We start from the raw sequence: 18,632 nt of genomic DNA on the forward strand, positions 1-18,632 counted from the left end.
GTTGCTTACTTTGACCGCGTGTAAAAATTTCAACTGAAGAATACAATAAGAGCAATAATACCTAATTGAATAAAAAAGTTCACTAAACACTGAGAAAACGATGCTGTCATTACTTTGTTATTCGGCCTTTGTAGGTCCTGTATTCACAACGGTACGCGGATAATTACGTGAGTTAAATAAGTTACCCAAAAAAGAGAGAGGTTAGTAACAATCATAAAAGTTAATTTTACACTTCATTACGTGGTAGTAGAGTTACATGAGTAACACTTGTTTCTATTTTTACAGATTTTACATCAAGCTCTGAAGTAAGTTAGATAAATCAATTACTCACTCTGCCAGAATGAATTCGTTGAAACAAATAGAGAACCCATTATGTTGTGGTGATACATACATTACTATGACAAAGTTTTCCTTCCGTTGGAATATACATAATATTAATCATGAGATAAATAGTAATAGCTTTCCAATAGAGTCACCAGATTTTATCGATCCGTACAACAAATGTACTTGGGGGGTCTCGTTGACCAAAGAAACACCCAATAAATATGAAAAATTGGATATACATCTTCAACTGAAAGAATATGGTATCAACATGGTAGGGAAAAAGTTTGAGTGTCATACCTGTTACATTATAAATAATGATGGGAGTCGTTCGTCGGGTTATGAACGGTACGTAAGTTATATTCAAAACTTCCGGAGCCGCGGAAATTCCTATCCAGTAAGTACGTGGAATTTTAATGTAATCAGAAAAGAAAATCCATCGATTGAAGATTTATCCGTGATAGTAATTTTAGGCATAATAAGCCGTACTCATGAAAAATCATGTACCTTAACGCCTTTAAAATGCAAACCACAATTAACAATATTGAATGATATTGAACGAGTTTTCAATCAAAAAGAGTTAACAGATGTTACTCTGGTAGTTAACGGTAAAGATTTGTATGCCCATAAAGTTATATTAGCTGCAAGGAGCCCAGTTTTTTTGGCAATGTTTAAAAATAATTCAATTGAAAAATTGCAAAATAGAGTAGAAATCACTGATTCTAATGTTGATGTAATTGAAGAAATGTTGTACTTTATGTACACTGGAAAAACTCATGAGGATGAAACTTTAGTAAGGGGTCTGCTGATTGCAGCAGATAAGTATGATATACCAGAATTGAAAGATATTTGTGTTCAGTGTTTATTTGATGAAATCAAAGTCACAAATGCGTTGGAAATTTTAATTCTTGCTGATCGATACAGTTGTCAAGAATTGAAAAAAAAAACTTGGGAGTTCATAGTTATGTACAAAGATAATATAATTAATTCAGCAGAATATACAGAACTAAAAAATTCACATCCCAATTTAATGATTGATTTATTTTTTAACATTACTACTACTGAAAAGCCTTAGTTAAACTTTATTCTTAATTCCTTTTAGATTTAATGAGAAACAAAAACTATTGAAAAAAATCGTTAAATAATATATATGTGAAAAATCCTATTCAAACTCTGATTAATCTTTAACAATTTATTATTATTAAGTATTTGATTTAATGGCTTGTTATATAATAACCTTTCAATAAAGATTTTTGTAAAAAATACTTTGTGTAGTGTTTAATTTTCTATGATTTGATTTTTTCTGACTCCGATTGGATTCATACAAATCACTTTTAGGCCTATAGAGTTCTTTTTCCAAATTCTTTAAACCACAGAGATGCGGATAAAAAAAATTACTCAGAAACACATTGGAAACTTGCAAACCAAAATATTAGATAGGTAAGCAAAGCGGTCCTATTTTAATCCTCTTGGAACAAAACTTGTCCCAAGTCCCCTTTCCCTGCGTCACCCGCGAATCTCATCCACCGATTCCTTGCAACATCTCCACATCCCAAGTACCCCTTTCAATGCACGAATGTAAACGCAGACCGAAAAAGCCCTTTTTCTTACCCGCCCACGCTCGCCGCCGCAATCACAACGGAAGAAAAACCATCTAAAATTCCACCCGTACGAAAACCAATTTCCAGCGGCGGAACGAAATGATAAGGAAAAAAAAAGAAAGAGATAAGAGAAGGAGGAGGATGAGGCGCTCGAGTGAGTACGTATAACACTTACTGTTTGTATACATGGCAAATCGCAGTTGTTTGTCTCTTCCGTGCACTTGCACGAGCGAAGGAACGAAGAAAAAGGGAAGAAAGAGAATATAGCGTTGTTGTGGAGCCTGGGGCGCGTAAGAAAAAGTGAAAAAAAAGGGGGGGACAAAGAGAGTTAGAAGAAAGAGGTGGGGACGGAGCGCGTGTCGCGGGAGAGGAGGCTTCATTTGCGCGCGAGTCCAAGGACACATGCACGCGGGAGAGTGAAAAATCGCGCTCGAAAGGGATGGGAAGTGCGTCAAAACGAGAGACGGGTGGGAGGGCGGACAATTTTCTTTCTTTTTTTTTTTCTTCGCTGCAGACAGGGAGTTTTCTCAGCTCGTGCGTATGTGTACACAAAGAGTTGCAGGGGTCGCAACTATCACGTGTATGAATAAGCGAAAAAAAAAAGAAAACAGAGCCGAGACGGGGGTTTTGTAAACGAAGGATTGTTCTCGGCGCAATTTACCTATCTGCCGCGAGTTGTGATGATTTTTTCCCTCCAATCGATTACTGAAACGTAAATAATTACAACCACCTGTCTCTAATCGTCTCCATCTTTCAACGCGATTGAAGTTGTCAGAGCAGCAACACCGTGCCGCCACAAAAGTGCAAAAAACTTTTGAACAGTAGTTGGTGTAAAGTTATTTCTATTTTAGAGTTAAGTAATCTTAGTATATGCAAGTGCGGCGCAAAAGATGACGTGATAAGAAACGCGTGCGAGGCAATAGTTTTGGAAGGGCAAAGTGTACTTGAGGGTGAGTCGCGGAGGGTACGGCGAGAGTGAAAAGTCGAGGAAAGAAAAAAGAAAGCGAACGTGCCCAGAGACCGACGACTCGAGAAAACAATTAAAACGCGTATTCGAGCGAGGACTGATTGTCTGACAAATTTTTTAAAACAACGGAGACGAGTTCACTTTAACAACACTATGCTCGGTGTAAAATTAAATTGGAAAAAAGAACGTGGATACAGAGAGATGAATTAACCTTTTTTTTTTTTTTTTTTTTTTTCGGCGTACACTACCCCTATCTGCCGTAAGGGTACATAATACACTCACCCAAAGTTTCGTAGATTTATAAAGCTCCATTGGCCCGTTCATCGTGCGTGTATTTATCGCGCGGGTAAATCGTCTGCGTTTTACTAACCTGCGAAAAGTGAGAGAGAAAGGTATGTAGTAAATCAAGCGAACAACTTGGAGTGCCTAATTTATAAGACAATAAAAGTCGATGAACACATCCCAGACTCCGTCGAATAACTCCCTCTTTTTCTTCCCCCTCGCGCCCCGAGAGAGAACTTTTGAAGAATCGCCGTTTTTCGAAAGCTCTCGACGAAGAGAAAAGAAGGAAAAAAAAAAAAAAATAGGCCATCGGATGATATTATATCCACCGTGACAGAGTATACAACAAATTCCCCTGGGACACACCTATACGTTATACTACGCGTACTACATTATATTGTCAGGGGTTGGAAAAAAAAAAAAAAAAAAAAGAGAGAGAAATGATTATCTTTCAGAGAAGAGGCTCATTACCATGGATTGCGTGCCCGCATAAATCTTCCGCTCACCAGAAAAGTTGACCTTACGAGGAAATCGCTTTCTGTCCCAAATGCATCCTAGGGATAAATGAATAAAAAAAAAAAAAAAGCTCTCCCTGGCTAATCATTTATAGTTGAGAAACAAAAGACTACAAACTTTACTCAAAAGCGAATCTCACATAACGACTAAGATCAGGATGCGCAAGGCTTATACTTTGCAGTTACACCCCCGGCGCGTCACTCGCGCTTCGAGCTTACGGGCTATTGATGAAAATTTCAAAAGTTAAATTGGATCCCCGAGACCATATGCCTTGTGGAGGAGAAGGTGGAATTTGTTGTTGTTGTTGTTGTTGTTGTTATTGTCGTTACTTTCACTTTGTTTTTTCCACTAATATCATATTGGACGTCACCTACATGAATATAATGTACTTATCGAAACACGTGAAGTCTTCCCACCAGCCAATCCGTTAAACGCACCACCGGCCGACCTTCGACCGAGCCGTATACGAAAGAGCCTGTGTGGGAAAGCGAGAAAGGAAGAAGAAAAAAAAAGAAAAAAACCAAATGAGGGTCCTTTGCGTGGGAAAAACAACAACCGTGTCCTAATACACTCGAGGGTCTCTTCCGGGGTGCCTGCAATCTCGTTCCTCTTGGCCGCAAGCACCAACAAACGAACGGGGGAAAAGAGAAAAGGAAGAGCACGGGTATGTATAGGTAAGGCATCAACCATCAACGTCTTCCCCGGAAGGCCGTGGCGCCGGCTGGCAATGCGAGTATGTATATACAAGCCGGCACTTTGGTGTATATATAAACACTTGCAAGTGTGGGCAGAGACGTGCCTCGACCGGCGCCGCTTGCCGATCGATACACCCCAGGTATACGACACTGGCGAAAATTATACGTATACACCTACAGGAGTTTACCTATATATGTACTAAGATGTAGTATAGATGTACGAGGGAAAAAGAAAGCGTCGTCCGGGAGATGGAGAGATTGAAACGAGGAGGCATCCCGCTCGCCTGGGGGCATACGTTGCGCAACAGAGGAGGGATATACATACATATGTATTGTATATACCTTTTTGCCCCGAGGACCTCGGAACAAGAGCTTCCCCACCCCGGTGTACCTAAATATGGTGGGCTTTGGTTTTTTTTTCTCCTCCACTGGTTTACATATTTAGGGACTAGCTCCGGAAAATATGTTTTCTTATCCCCGGTAATTCTCTCGTACCTATATACATAATAATATACATATACGCGCAATATTTGATGCCCCGATTTCTATTTTCGGCCTACGGCGCAAACAACACCCACACGATTGTTTTGTCGATATTTTGTTACATCCCACCTGTATGATGTATACAATATCCATATTATAAGGTCCGCGTTCGCGAAATCTGTATAATACTATACTGCCGAGTTGTACACATACGTACCTACGTGTTTTTGTTTCCTATGTACTGTTTTGCTCGTTATGCAAGCTCCGACAAATCGCGCACGAACGGGGGTGATGGATCGAGGGTTTTGCCCATGAGCACGCGTATACGGGGTATACATAAAGGGGTGTGAAAAAAAAAAAACAATAAATAAATAAAGGAAAAACACTCCATGCAGCAGTGTATTCATAACTCGAGAGCGTACAAAAATAATTGCTGAAAAAAAACAAGTGCACTGGATGTGCCGGGGAAAGAAAAGCGCAGGGATGGGGCATCGGGGAGAAATAAGACGGACAGCCGGAAATGGAGTAGTCGGAAGAACAATACTTGCGTATGTACCTGCATACATCTGTGTTGCAGTGCATGTATGAAACAGAGAGAGAGAGAGAGAGAGAAAAGAGACCGAAAGAAAGCTCGAGAACTCGAAAGAGAGAGAGAGAGAGAGACTCGCTTGAAGTGAAAGTGAAGAAAAGAAAAGAAAGAAAGAAAGGAGGCTAACAAAGGGGCTCCAGAGAGAGAGAGAGGCAGTTTTATATGTATGTATATATGCGGGGGGGGTAGGGGTGGCAAAAAGAAAAAAAGGGAGGGGGCGCGGAGGGGGAAACGAAATGAACGAGCAAAGTTTCCAAGACACGTAAATCTGATAAAATTAAGCCGGCATTCCATTTTCACTTAATCGGCTCGCGCGTTCCTATATTATATAATACGTATTCCGTGCGGAGCGTGTAACTTCCTTTTCCGCTACCCTGTCGATATCTATATATACATGGGCACCCCCCCATGCCCCCCTTTTCTTCAACCAACGATGAGTTGCGCTTCTATAACCCTCCCCGTATATACGAAATATCGAGCATTAGATTCGTGCGTGTGTGGAAGGTATCATGTACCGATATACCAAGTATGCATTATGTATGTACCCGTTTGAGCTGCGCGGGGAATTAATGTCTCGGTTCTCCCGTAAAGTACATTAAGGTATACCGTGATGATAAAGTTTGTTCAGTGCGTAACTTGAATGTCACCGCGCCCGATGATGGATGTGTATTTTGTTCCTCGATCGGAAATCGAGAAGGGAGGCGATAACGAGGAATGAAAAGAACCTGTATACACATATATATATATATATACATCCCCAACGAGGGAAAATGCCTGCTCGTCGGCCCTGCCGTTAGCGTTGGGTCACGATTTCAGGGACGCGTGGAAACTTTGAGCTCTCGCAAGCTCCCCACGGGGCTACGGACTTTCAATAAAAACAGCAGTGAGTCTTTGCACTCCACGTATTCCACTCTTTGGTTGTAGTCACCTACGCGTCCTATTGTGCGCAAGTGTAAGAAGCTCCCGCGAGTCTCTCGTAATCTCATTGCTATATGGACATGCAGCCTCTGCCCCCCACCCGTGGCGCTCCCTACTTGGGGTGTACTGCCCGGAAGGGATGGCGCGTTCTCGACCCCCTTTTGTCCAAGTGGACGCGGACAGGGAAGGGAGGGCGGAGGACGCGATCATTTATTTTCACGCCTGTCGATGTGGCTGATTGTCTGCCCGGGTTGGCCAGGGGCTGCAGAGGGATCCGTCCCTCGATTGGGGGAAGAAAAACCGCCTGCTTGTATACGCGTGGTAGTCATATACACGTAAGTAGAGGAAAATCACGTTTGTAACGTGCCGGCTGCTCGTTAGCGATGCGAGGGAGTGCGGTTGGGGTGGTTTTTCATGCCACGGTTGCTGCGCGAAAAATCGATTTTACTCTACAAATATTTTTGTTCGATGGGCTTTTTTTTTTTTAAGTAAGTGGTGACAAAGGTGTCACTGGGCGATTAAAAAGGGGCTCGACTCGATCTTCACAAGTTTCTTCTGTCGAGTGATGGATGATTTCTGCGTATGTATACGTTTGGGTTGATGTACCTATATACGTATAAACAATTCCACCGCTTATCGCCTCAATTTAATTGAAACAAAAAAAAAAAAAAAGAAAAGTTGTTTATACCGATTCGATCGATATACGTACTGTATACTGGTGCAGGTACGCTTTTGCACATTCATTATAGGAGGGATATACACAAGAGTAGAAGTTCATAGTGGATGGAAACGCAACTGACCGAAGGTATTAGCGGCTACGCCGCGCGAGCAATGACGAGCGATATTTGGACGAGTACGGCGTAGGTATTAATTATTAGAGCAACTGCGTGTGTTTTCATTCATACAAATACACGGTACGGTGATATAATAATCCTCGGAGGGAAATACCAATTATTTCAGACGGCGTTTAATGTACTCCAACCTCGTCTACTTTTAATCCTCGAATCATCGGATTATTCCTTTTTGCCATTATTCAATTTCAAATGGAATCTTTGTGGGTTTCGTATTTCATAAATATATACGTGTATCTTCACGTACAATTTATTTTAAATTAAATAGTATACACCCACATGGACCAAGCATGTCGATTTATGATTAGTAGTATACTCTATTACTTTTATAATATAGAAAATCACAACGCGCCCTTCTGACCTTTGATGGGTATAATTGTCGAGTTTTTTTTTTTTTTTTTCCCTTATCTCATAATCAATGGCTGCACCGTTATTAAGAATTTCCTTTGTTTGACGCGACCATTATGTCTTTCATAAACAGGTCGTTGCGTGGGACGTAATTACACTTGCCTTGCCTTATTAAATTTTCATTTTGGAAAGGTGAAGGCACTCTTGTTACGTCTTTTTATTAAAAAATCTCAGGTTTTCTCATTACGTGTACATATACATGTACCTTCGATCGTATACCTAAATCGTATAATATTCACCAGTGACAAATAATAGTCTTTATATGATACTTACTCGTTTATTTTTGTTTATTATTATTATATATTACTTATTTAACTTTATGTATTTATTATACTTTTACTTATATGTCTTTCAATACTATTAAGTGCGACTATCTTGTATCTTGGACCTGCGTGTCCTCTAAACTTATCTTATGTACTTAATGCTAAGGCTACTATGGACCTTTGGTCCTTAGCCTAATAAATCTACTCTACTCTACTCTACTCTACTCTGATGAAATACTTTTTTTTTCATTGGAGAGAACAATTTTGTTATTAAAATCGATTGTGCATAAGTATAGTGTAAAATAAAATATTTACATAATTTTCTTCGTCATCTTTTTTTTATCAATTTCCGCTCTTAATGGTATATTTTTAGTAATTAAAGACATTATTAAAATCCAATTAATACTCTGTCATAATATTGTTTTTTTTTCCTTATCTCCGGTCGGAAAAAGAAAATCGATAACGCAAACGTTACTTGGACGAGTGAAGCCCCTTGGCTGGTTATATCTATAAAGTGACGCATTTCTATACTACTATCTCTTATCCGGGCGTTAATAGCCTGTGAAACGTAAAAAAAATTGTTTTATAATTGATTTTTTTTTTCGTTTATCAACGAACTTGCTCTACTAACCAATATTTTTTTATCTTAATTGTCGTTATTTTGAATAAAGAAAAACGTGACTTTTACACAAATAATTATTTCTGGGTACCATTATTTTCCGAAACTACTAATATCGTATGTATAGCGATCAGAAACATGTTTACCCCATGAAGCTCTTTTTGAGCAAATCAATGATGAAAAATTCTAAAGGGGTGAACATATCAGCATGATTAAAGAAAAGATCGAAAAAGCGTAAGTAATTAACTCATGCATGGAAAATCGATTTATTTTGTAAATGTAGATTCCCCGAAACTCTCCAATTATTGGTAAATCAAGAATAGCGCTGTCGTGCATTTTTAACGCACCTCGTGCTCTACGTAATAGAGAAAATTAATTTCTGACTGATGGTACGCAATTACCAATTAATGGACAAACGTAAATATATGAAAAATTGTCTGGCTTTTGTGCTATTGTTTGTTTCCCAGTCAGAATCGATAAATGGCCCAACGAGATAAAATTTATGCATTGGCCCACTTGGTGCGTCGACTTGTTTTAAAATAAAAATAAATGCAAATTAAAAAAATCGATTGAACGACGCTTCAGGAGCCTCTCGCTTGAGCACTTTAATAACCCTCGACAAGACGCTGCAGGGAGATAACGTATACAAACTCGAGCAGATACCCTATAAGCCGAGATTGACCGGTCCCGTACCTGTAGACGTATACATACATATTTTCGTCATCGACTGTTTGTTTTCAATTAGCCACGGCATTCTCTCCTGGCTCTTACACCCCTATTTAGATTTTTACCCAACCAATGGGTGTGAACTAAGATTTGAAATTGGCAGCGGATTACGGGGAATACGTTGAATGGGTTTCGTGCTACCGACCACCTGCTCTTGAAAAAACATTGATAAAGATAATGTCGAAGATCGGCCGGATAGTAGGAGACGCATTTCCACAGACGGTAGATTAGATAGCGAGAAAGCGACAGCCGATTTCTTCCGTCAACAGAGAGTATCTCGCATTGCATCAACCGAAAGGAAAAAAAAAAAAAAATGCACTCACATTATTGTAATTGCCAATCTTTTTTTATGAAAAAAACAATGTACGAAGACGCGGCATGGTGTTGCACTTTTTTTTCCCCTCATCGTCCCATAAACGATAGTTGAAATTGCGTCTCGGATGAACCGTGACATTGTAGTTTCTGCATCGGCGGTTACGCCACGCGTCAAGTAGGCACATGCATACCCTTATCTCCGATCTTCCTATCCGATTGCGGCAAATCGTAGCAACGACATTTTTTTTTTGCGATGCGGAAGATAGCCGTTGGGTATAAATCAGCCGCGAGTGGCGATGCTGCACCTACACTCCGCAAAAATGGCTCCCTCCGCGATAGTCCTCGCTTCCCTTCTGGCGCTCGTCCAGGCCGGTAAGTCCAACATACACACGCAATGTCGTGGGTGATGGTCAATTTTCACTTTTGACGTAGGTCCCTTCGTCGGTCTGAGCATCCCTACCTTGGGCCCACGCATAACCGGAGGCCGGAACGCCATCAAGGGCGAGTTCCCGCACCAGGTGTCCCTCCAGTGGTCGGCCACCCCGACGGGCGCTCCCAAGCACTTTTGCGCGGGCACGATATTACAGCCCAACTGGATACTGACCGCCGGCCACTGCGTCCACGCGGTCCCGCCTTTTGGGAACTTTGTCGTCAAGGCCGGCAAGCACAACATCAGCGCGCACGAGCCCACCGAGCAAACGGCCCAGGTCCAGAGGAGCATCGTCCACGAGGACTACCCGGGGTAGGCTGTTACTTACTGCACATATAGCCATACTTTCCTTTGTTCTCCCTATATGTGTATATGTATAATATAACGTCGTATGTGGGTTTATAGGAACGTGGCACCGAACGACATAGCGCTGCTGAGGCTCAGGACGCCCCTGAGGGAGAACCAGTACGTGAGGAGGATAAGCCTCCCGAGGCCGGACGTCCTGCCCACGGGTAGGCTCGAGTTGTCCGGCTGGGGTTCGGTGTCCCTGACCAGCCGGCCCGTTTATCCGGACATCCTGCAGAAGGTCAACCTGACGGTCGTCGACTTGGCCACCTGTAGGCGCATGATCGAGCGCCTCACCGGCTCCGCGCCCCTGGCGAACTCGAACCTGTGCACTGGACCGCTCACCGGGGGTATATCCGCGTGCAGCGTGAGTACATCCCCCTTTTTTTTTTCTTTTTTTTTTTTCTTTTTTTTACCATACCGGGGTGAATTTTTTACAGGGTGATTCTGGCGGCCCGCTGATCAAGAATAATGGCACTCGCAAGGAAATCGTTGGAGTAGTCTCGTGGGGGTGAGTTGACGAGTCACTTTATACACGTTTTTTTTTTTTTTTTTTTTTTTTTTTTTTTGTGGAATCGCTCGTACACGCTCACCTTTAGATTTAATTTTGAAAAAAAAAAAAAAAAAAGAGAAAAAAATCGAAACTAACGTAAAAATAACGCAAATTGCAGGATCGTGCCGTGCGGGACGCGCAACGCGCCCTCGGTCTTCACGAGAGTGTCCGCCTACGTGGGCTGGATAAACAACAAAATCAATGGCAACTACGAGGCGTACCTCGACACGCTCGTTTGAAAGCGCAACCAAACGACTCTCGCCTACATGGATTTCTCGTTGCTCGTTTGTGCAAATAAATAAATAAATACACACGGTATATAAATATAATATATTATGTATATTTTGTATCTACACCCATCTTCTCCCTACCCTCCCACCGTTCCTACGTACGTGTAAAAATGTCTTGGAAACGCAAGTACGACGCGCTCGCGCGATATGCAGGTATCGATCCCCGCCAACGTATTTTTGTAATATCGTACCGCGATGACGATTGATGTGCGAGGAAAAAAGAAAAAAAAAAAAAAAAAAAAAAATTGAAAACCCTCTGGTTGTTGGAATCGGAGAAAGTAAGTACACACCGGTTAAACTCCCGAAACGTCATTGCCCTGGTTATGGTGCACAAAAGAGCGGAAGATTAAAAGACAAGGTACAGCTTGCAGCGAGTACGGTGCGTAAGCTCCGGCCACGTGGATGACTATACAGAGGAGAACGTCGATGCCTCGGAGCCAATGAACCGGCTGAAATATTAATTGGGTGCAAAGACCCGGCCACCACCGGCTATACATGTTACCTACATCCCTAGACGTACAACGCGCAGGTTGATAGACCGACTGTATACAATACACGTGACGAGTATGGGGTGACGACGCGTGACGCGGAGCTTTCTTTATACGGAGCTTTTGTTGTCTTCGCAAGCCTCTTTTCTCCTACCCAACGCGTATACGTACACACTGTATATCCAATACAGGCACTACGCACACGGCGTATATAATATACATTATTCTACATCAATAGATATATCGCCAAATCCTCGTTTAAATATAATTCGCACATACGCGCGTGTAAACGTACTATATAAGCAGTGTCGAGTTGTATACACATAATAATAACAATATATGCTTATTCATCGAAGCTATACGTATACATATGCACGTTTCACACGCGTACACATGGCCTTTTCAGCTGAGCTTTCGTTTTTCGCTTCCGTCGCTGGCACGGGCTCGCTACCCTCTTTTGTTTTTTATATCATCCAGCGTGGGTGAGGGGGTGCCAAGCTATGCATTATTCCGAAGCAAAAGCGCTGCAGCTGAATTATAATACACCGCAGGCTTTTATCCGCGCGGCTTCGGATTGCTCCGTTACGCGTCGCGACAGCCGAGATATTAGCTGACTCTGGGAATTTTCGGCGGGGATCTGCTTTGCACTTTTTACCCATCAGCCACTTTTGAAGTATACAGGCACACCCTATAGGTGTATTCGTTTAATTTTTTCGCTCCGTAAACACAGACGAGGGGGCGAAACAGTACAACCGTCATCAGCGGTATAACGTATATACACGCACAAGAGAAGGGAAACTCGTATCGGGGGAAAAACAGTCCAGATGCTTCGTGCGCCCGATCGTGCAGTATGCGGTGTATTTTTCAATGAACGTGCAAGGCTCGGAGACGCGGCTGTTCTCCGTACACATATGTAACATCGACAATGGGACAAACGCGTAAGGATATACTGCACGTGAAACGCAGCGCGGCTTTGTCAGTCCGATAACTATATATATATATGGCAGGGATGCGTATTTGTACGGAATTCATAAGAACTAGCGGAGGTTTCCTGCAAAATTCGTTTTTATTAATCCATAGAAGGTACGGCTGTACAAACTAATAATTTCAATGCTCTTACATACATTATAGGCAGGGAGTCAAGGTTCTCGGCGCTTAATTACATACATACATATCTCCAGTGTGTTGTTGCGCACAGTTTGCCGACTCGTTCAATTTGCGTTCTGCGGGCATGTATTCCCGGCTCGATACGATGACGTACACACCAGCCTCCGTTGCGCGACCACGTGTACGTGTACAACCGCGCTTATACCTTGCCTATACATATAGCTAATCCACGGGAGTAAGGTCCGCATCATCGGACCCATACGTCTCTACATAACGCGCGTGGGCACACACCCCTGCGTACACGCGGCTAATGGTTATTGTAACGAGCTTACGACCCGTCGAGATTTACGGCTCGGCCGATATTATACTATGCTCCACGGGTGGAAGAATGGCTTCGTTTTTACATAATTTTTCACTCTCGTTATGCTTTTTTCACCGCGACAAAACAGGTATAAATGCACGTTACAACAGAATTTATTATCTCGATTTCAGGGAGAGGTTGGTATATATACAACATCGGCAAGTGTGTACAACGCGCGACTCGACGCTCGAGGCCGGTTTGAAAAATTCACGCGGGTGTTTTCTTCATGGGTGTCGTGGCCTTTCTATGGTACAATCCCCTCGACTCGCCCCTCGGTGTCCTCGAGCGGCTCCTCAGGGGCTGCTCCTGTGGATCAAACGCGCGTATTTTACTACATCAAGCTCTAATAAAGTGAGAAGTAGGAAAAAAAAAAAAAAAAGAATTCGGAGGTGGATCGAAGCGTCGGGACTGTGGAAATTATTCCGGCACTCCGGTCGCACTTTCGAGGGAAACAGTACACCGAATTATCAATTACAGATGTTTTTTTTTTTGGACAAAGCTGCAGTTAATATTACATACCGAATCTGCAAAATGTACATTTACCGGGGACTCGAAAAATTTGGGTCACCCGATGAAATCACTACGAATTCAAGTTTTATCTTGAAAGGCTTGAGGGTGGTTTTTTGAGCGAGGAGAAATTTAAAAAAATCAACACTAGTCGCTCAAAAAGTGGACGGGACTGGTGGAAAATCCGAGCGAGGGTGTATGTGGACACTCATAAGCGGAGGTACAGTTTGCGTTAAAAATCTTCAAAAACCCATTAACGGAAAAGAATTTCCTCTTTTTTGAAGATTCAACTTACGAGGTAAAAATGTTCTGGGGGGAAAAAAAGAAAGAAAAAGGCAAGGGAAGCCAAGAACCGAAGGCCAGAGCAGGGAGTAAAATTCAATAACCCTCGAAACGTACTTTCAGGGGAGAATGATCTTTTATTTGCCGGCGAATGAAAAAGGAGGGGCGCACGGGAGCGATTTTCCAAGTTGTTTGAACAGACTTTACCGTGATTGCACGTTTTAGAAATCGCATGGGGGGAGGGGGAGATCGATATTTGCCTCCGTGTACACAACCTCCCTATTCCTCGGCAGCGCGCAATAAAAGGCAACGCGAGCTCCGAAAGTGCATGTATAATGGAATTGGAGATTCCTCTCCCCGAGACCGAGAATGATTTTTCCCACTTTATCTATGTGTGCGTGGTTCTAACGAAGCGCCATTTCGAGGGTGGATTTTTCGATAATCTAACCGCGGGGGTGCCATCGGGGGTTTTAAAAATCAAGAAGGACAAACAAAACGAAAGTTTCCATCACCGGTGAGCTCAGGAGCATGGACGTGCTGTTGATGCGGCTGTTGATGAACTTGACTTCCAACTGATATTTGTGGATCTGCAAACGACGTTTTACATCATGGGTATATGCGTATGCTTTAGCCGATTACCCCTCGTAAACCGCGTACTCACCTCTTTTTTCGTGTTTTTCATATACGTCTCCATTTGCTGCAGCTGAAAAAAAAATTTGGCTGATTAATCTTCAAACTAAACTTGTCAAAAGGATTGGAACAAAAGAAAAAACAAGAATTTGTTGTCTCCCTTTGGATTAATTTCATCCCCCAAATGCGACCAAGCCGAGACACAATGACCCAATACAAATTGCAACTTCAGACGCACTCCTACCCCCTTTTTCCTTCCCCCCGTATATATGTATATAAAGGGTACTTTCGTCTCATCCCCCCAATTCACGACTGCACAGGCAATTCATTTAAAATATAGCCAAGTCGGCTTTTGCTCGTACACGTAAATGATTACATTAGCGCGAGCGACTATAATTACACGCGTCCCGCTCTATACACGTATACGTTCAACATAATGTAACAATAACGTACGGAACGACAGTCGCGTTGTACGTAACGCGGGTACTTACGTGCTCCCTCACGCACGTGTAATTCGGCTCGACTTCCATCACGCTCTCCGTGCGCGGCAGCGTCTACAACAAATAAGTAATATGTTTAATTGTCGCGTTGCGACTCCCGTTGTATACATGTGTATATATATATATATATGTCTCACCTTTTTCGACTGGTCGCTGAGCTCCCAGAATTTCTTCGAGTTCCTCAAGAAGATGGACCAATTCTGCAACACACAAGCTCGAACAATCCGTATATATATTGTATATATATATATATATATATACATGGCGTGTGCCCCTTCAGTACCCGTAGTGCTCCGTCTCGTCATTTTCCCCGACAAAAGCGCAGTACGCGTGATCCGCGGCTTAAAATCCGGCCCATCGAAAAAAAAAAAAAAAAAGAAAAAAAGAAAAACAAAAATCGCTGCCCCAATTCCCGAGGCGCGTGCAATACCGCGCCAAAAAGCTCATTCCATCCCTCCTCTAGCGCTCTGGAGTTCCCAAAAAAAAAGTCGCTCAAATCCGCGCTGACACGGATGCCCGTACACACCTGTCTCGCGAGTTCACCCACATGGGTCCCCCGTGAGCGCTTTTGGGGTGCTTGCAGAGGAAAAAAAAAAAAAAAAAAAAAAAAAAAAAAAAAGACGACGGTGTACAATCAGCGAGAAAGTTGGCCGCGTGCGTAAGCCGGTCTGAGCTTGGAAAAATGGGCTCGGGCCTCGGTTCAAAAATGAAAAAACAAAAAATAGAGCGTATAGCTGCAGAAGGAACGAGCATATAGGAGTACGTCGAAATTCGGCTGTCGGTCCATAGTCCACGCGTATATGGTACACCCGAACGGGAGATAAAGGCGGGGCACGAGTGTACATATATATACCGTTCTCTTTTCAGGGGCTGGAGGAGGAAGCCGAGCTTGCAATCCAGGGGATGGATACAGGCGGCCTGTCTCTCTTTTTCGCCTCTCCGTGTACAAGCCCGTGTTGACACACATATTCACGAGAGAGAGAGAGAGAGAGAGAGAGACTGCACACACTTGCTTTCATGCCTCCGCATAAAAAGCGATATTAAAGTTTCGTCCCCCGCGGCTGGGTTTTTCTCGGTCCCCTTTGCTCGTCCTTCCTCCTCCTCCTACACCTTATTCTTCGGGGCGAGCAAGCACTCGTGTGCATTTTCTCCCCTTCCTCGTCCGTGGGATCATTTTCCCTCTTCCATTTTCACTCCCTAACCGCCCCCCTCCCCCAGTATCTCATTCGCACGTTTTATTTACATCCCTCCTCTTTTGCCTTTCCTCAATCCCAACGTCTTTTTCTCCAATTGGAGAACAAACGTATACCTCATTCCCGGGATATTTACAATCTCCTCGGATGTTATACTAATTAGTAAATAAATATATTGTCTCTAACTTGCGTGTATTTACGTTACGCGAAATGGAGTATAATATGTGCATACTATGGAATTCCTTCTAATTAGGCCAACGAAACTCGGGGCAGTTTATGCATACCACCTTGTAATATACATAATATGCGACGTTACACGCAAACACACGCCATCGAGGACGCGTAATAATATATACACCGCGGGTTCGATCGGTTGATCGCATTACTGCACGCGCGGGCTCCATCTGTATATAATACGTAAATCGTTAAGATGCTCGGAATTCCAAAGTACGCCAACGCGTGGGACACACATATATATATATATATTTGTAGGTTCGAAGGTTGATGCGAGTTTGATTCTCGCGAGACGTTGTTTTCAGGAGGTTTGATTATTATTTCTCCCCCCTTCGGCTGGGAATTCCGTGAAATCGACGCGCGAAAGATGACTTTTTGATCTCGTATCGGTAAAGGATAGGATTTATATTACTTGAGGAAAAAATAAATAATATCGTAGGGCCGTGATTCATCTGAACCTTTATTTTTACCGCGAAAGAAAAAAAGCGAGAAAAGTCCAGAGTAGTGGAAATGGAAGCACCGGGTAAAGTATAAACTTTTACTTTTTTTTTTTTTATATATCTTCTTTTTCGACACTTGAGGACATCGGTGTGCTGCGGTTGAAAATCATTTATACGTATATATACGTGCAGGGTAAGTCAGGGAGGGTGCGCGAAGCGAGTAGTGTATATATAACTGTTGGTGGTTTTCCAGAACAAAGCGTCGGTGGACAAATGGACAGCCTCGAAATGCGTCAAAGACTCGGAGAGATGGTGAGAAAGAGAGAGAAGATCGAGATACATGTGTGACGTTGGCGCGTTGAGCGACCCACTTGTGTGCTTTCTTCCTTTCAGAGACGAGAAAACGCGGGTACTCGTACACGTGTGTGTGTGTGTGAGGGGACTACTCGAAAGCTCACCCATCGGTGTCTTTAATGGATTTTCAGGGAGCTCTTCTGTACCGCCTGGCCGGTATATATACCAAGTGTGCCTTGAATTAATTACAGCGAGCCTTTGACTCGCGGATACTTTTTTTTTTTTTTTTTTTTTTTCCTTGATGAGGGGGTTTTTTCGCTCGATTTACTCTCCGAGGGTACGGATATCGGTAGGTTTTTGAAACAACGTGGGTGTACTCACGTGTACCGTGTAGGTGAAGACGAGGACGATGAGGAAGCTGGTCAGGGTGGTCATGACTCCGCAGTAGGGGCCAAAGTTGAATAGGGCCCTGAAGTACCCATCGGCTATCAAAAAGTTGTATACCTGCAATTTTTTTTTTTTTTTTTTTTTTCAGGTCGTTTGGTTCATGCGTAAATTTTGGAACCTCAATTGCGCTGTTCCAGCCAAAAAAAGGCATAGAAAAGTGAGGACTGATCTCGTGGCCTTACGAGGGTGGTCCACAGATCGGTTGGATGGGCGTATTGGCGCAGCAATCGGGTGTCGTCCATGTTTGTTATCCTTTTTCTCTAATTTGATCTATTTGTTATTGTTTTGTGTTACTGTGTAATTTAACCAATAATTTTGAACTACAAATAATCACGAAGTTGGCCGCAATACGTAACCGACGCCAAGCGCTACAAAAGTCAAAGAGAAAAAAGTTACGGCTTTGTCCGCAACAAACATCGAAAAATAGTTGACTGACCGTGTGTTCCAGTAGCGCTCTCCGACAACTTACCGACAACTTAAACATGACGCAAGATATCGTAAGACATAATTAAGTTGTCGGTAAGTTGTTGGAGAGCGTTACTGGAACACACCCTGAATTTCACACTCGATTGTCAACCCTTTTTCGACTCGCATATCACCACTTTAAATCATATTTTATCTATTAATTATTATTTTTTTTTTTTATTCTTAATCACGTGCTCACGAAATTATCTCCAAATAGCTACTTTTAAATAGCTCTGACTTTTTATTTCTTTATCCGCACTCGACGAATGTCATAAAAAAAGCGCACGTGCGCACTCAAGCGTAATAAAAAATTTAAAAAAATAATAAAAAATTCCATCTCTCATTACACATATGGACGAGCCCGCAAATTAATCAACATTGATTATTCAGACAAGAGCTCATCATCCCGTCCACGCATAAATCGAGAAACATCAATCATCAATTGCAGCGACCGCAGCCCATCAGTGGTATTTTTTTCTCGATACCACTTAATGTGTATATATATATATATA

The 18,632-nt window shown here is 42.6% G+C and overlaps 3 protein-coding genes across 3 annotated transcripts; 2 read left to right on the forward strand and 1 right to left on the reverse strand.

Annotated features, from left to right (window-relative positions):
• The first annotated feature begins 592 nt into the window (after positions 1-592).
• LOC106636202 (speckle-type POZ protein-like) lies at positions 593-1,396 on the forward strand. Its single transcript, XM_089588652.1, has 2 exons — positions 593-669; positions 748-1,396. Exons 1-2 carry the CDS (start codon positions 593-595, stop codon positions 1,394-1,396), a joined length of 726 nt encoding a protein of 241 aa, XP_089444778.1.
• Positions 1,397-9,872: 8,476 nt separating this feature from the next.
• On the forward strand, positions 9,873-11,193 carry LOC106636258 (trypsin-1-like). The gene is made up of 5 exons (XM_014348604.2): positions 9,873-9,926; positions 9,987-10,296; positions 10,390-10,696; positions 10,770-10,840; positions 11,001-11,193. Exons 1-5 carry the CDS (start codon positions 9,875-9,877, stop codon positions 11,119-11,121), a joined length of 861 nt encoding a protein of 286 aa, XP_014204090.2. The 5' UTR covers positions 9,873-9,874; the 3' UTR covers positions 11,122-11,193.
• A 3,194-nt stretch (positions 11,194-14,387) lies between these two features.
• LOC106636204 (uncharacterized) lies at positions 14,388-17,897 on the reverse strand. Its single transcript, XM_014348524.2, has 6 exons — positions 17,838-17,897; positions 17,590-17,712; positions 15,185-15,247; positions 15,039-15,101; positions 14,579-14,620; positions 14,388-14,504 (listed from the first exon to the last, which is right to left on the reverse strand). The coding sequence occupies exons 1-6, from the start codon at positions 17,895-17,897 to the stop codon at positions 14,388-14,390; spliced, it is 468 nt and encodes a 155-aa protein (XP_014204010.2).
• Between the last annotated feature and the right edge of the window lie 735 nt (positions 17,898-18,632).

This window comes from Copidosoma floridanum, unplaced genomic scaffold (genome assembly GCF_036245765.1).
Source record: "Copidosoma floridanum isolate Cflo_tuat_1 unplaced genomic scaffold, Cflo_Japanese_pri ptg000001l, whole genome shotgun sequence".
Classification (NCBI taxonomy): Eukaryota; Metazoa; Arthropoda; class Insecta; order Hymenoptera; family Encyrtidae; genus Copidosoma; species Copidosoma floridanum.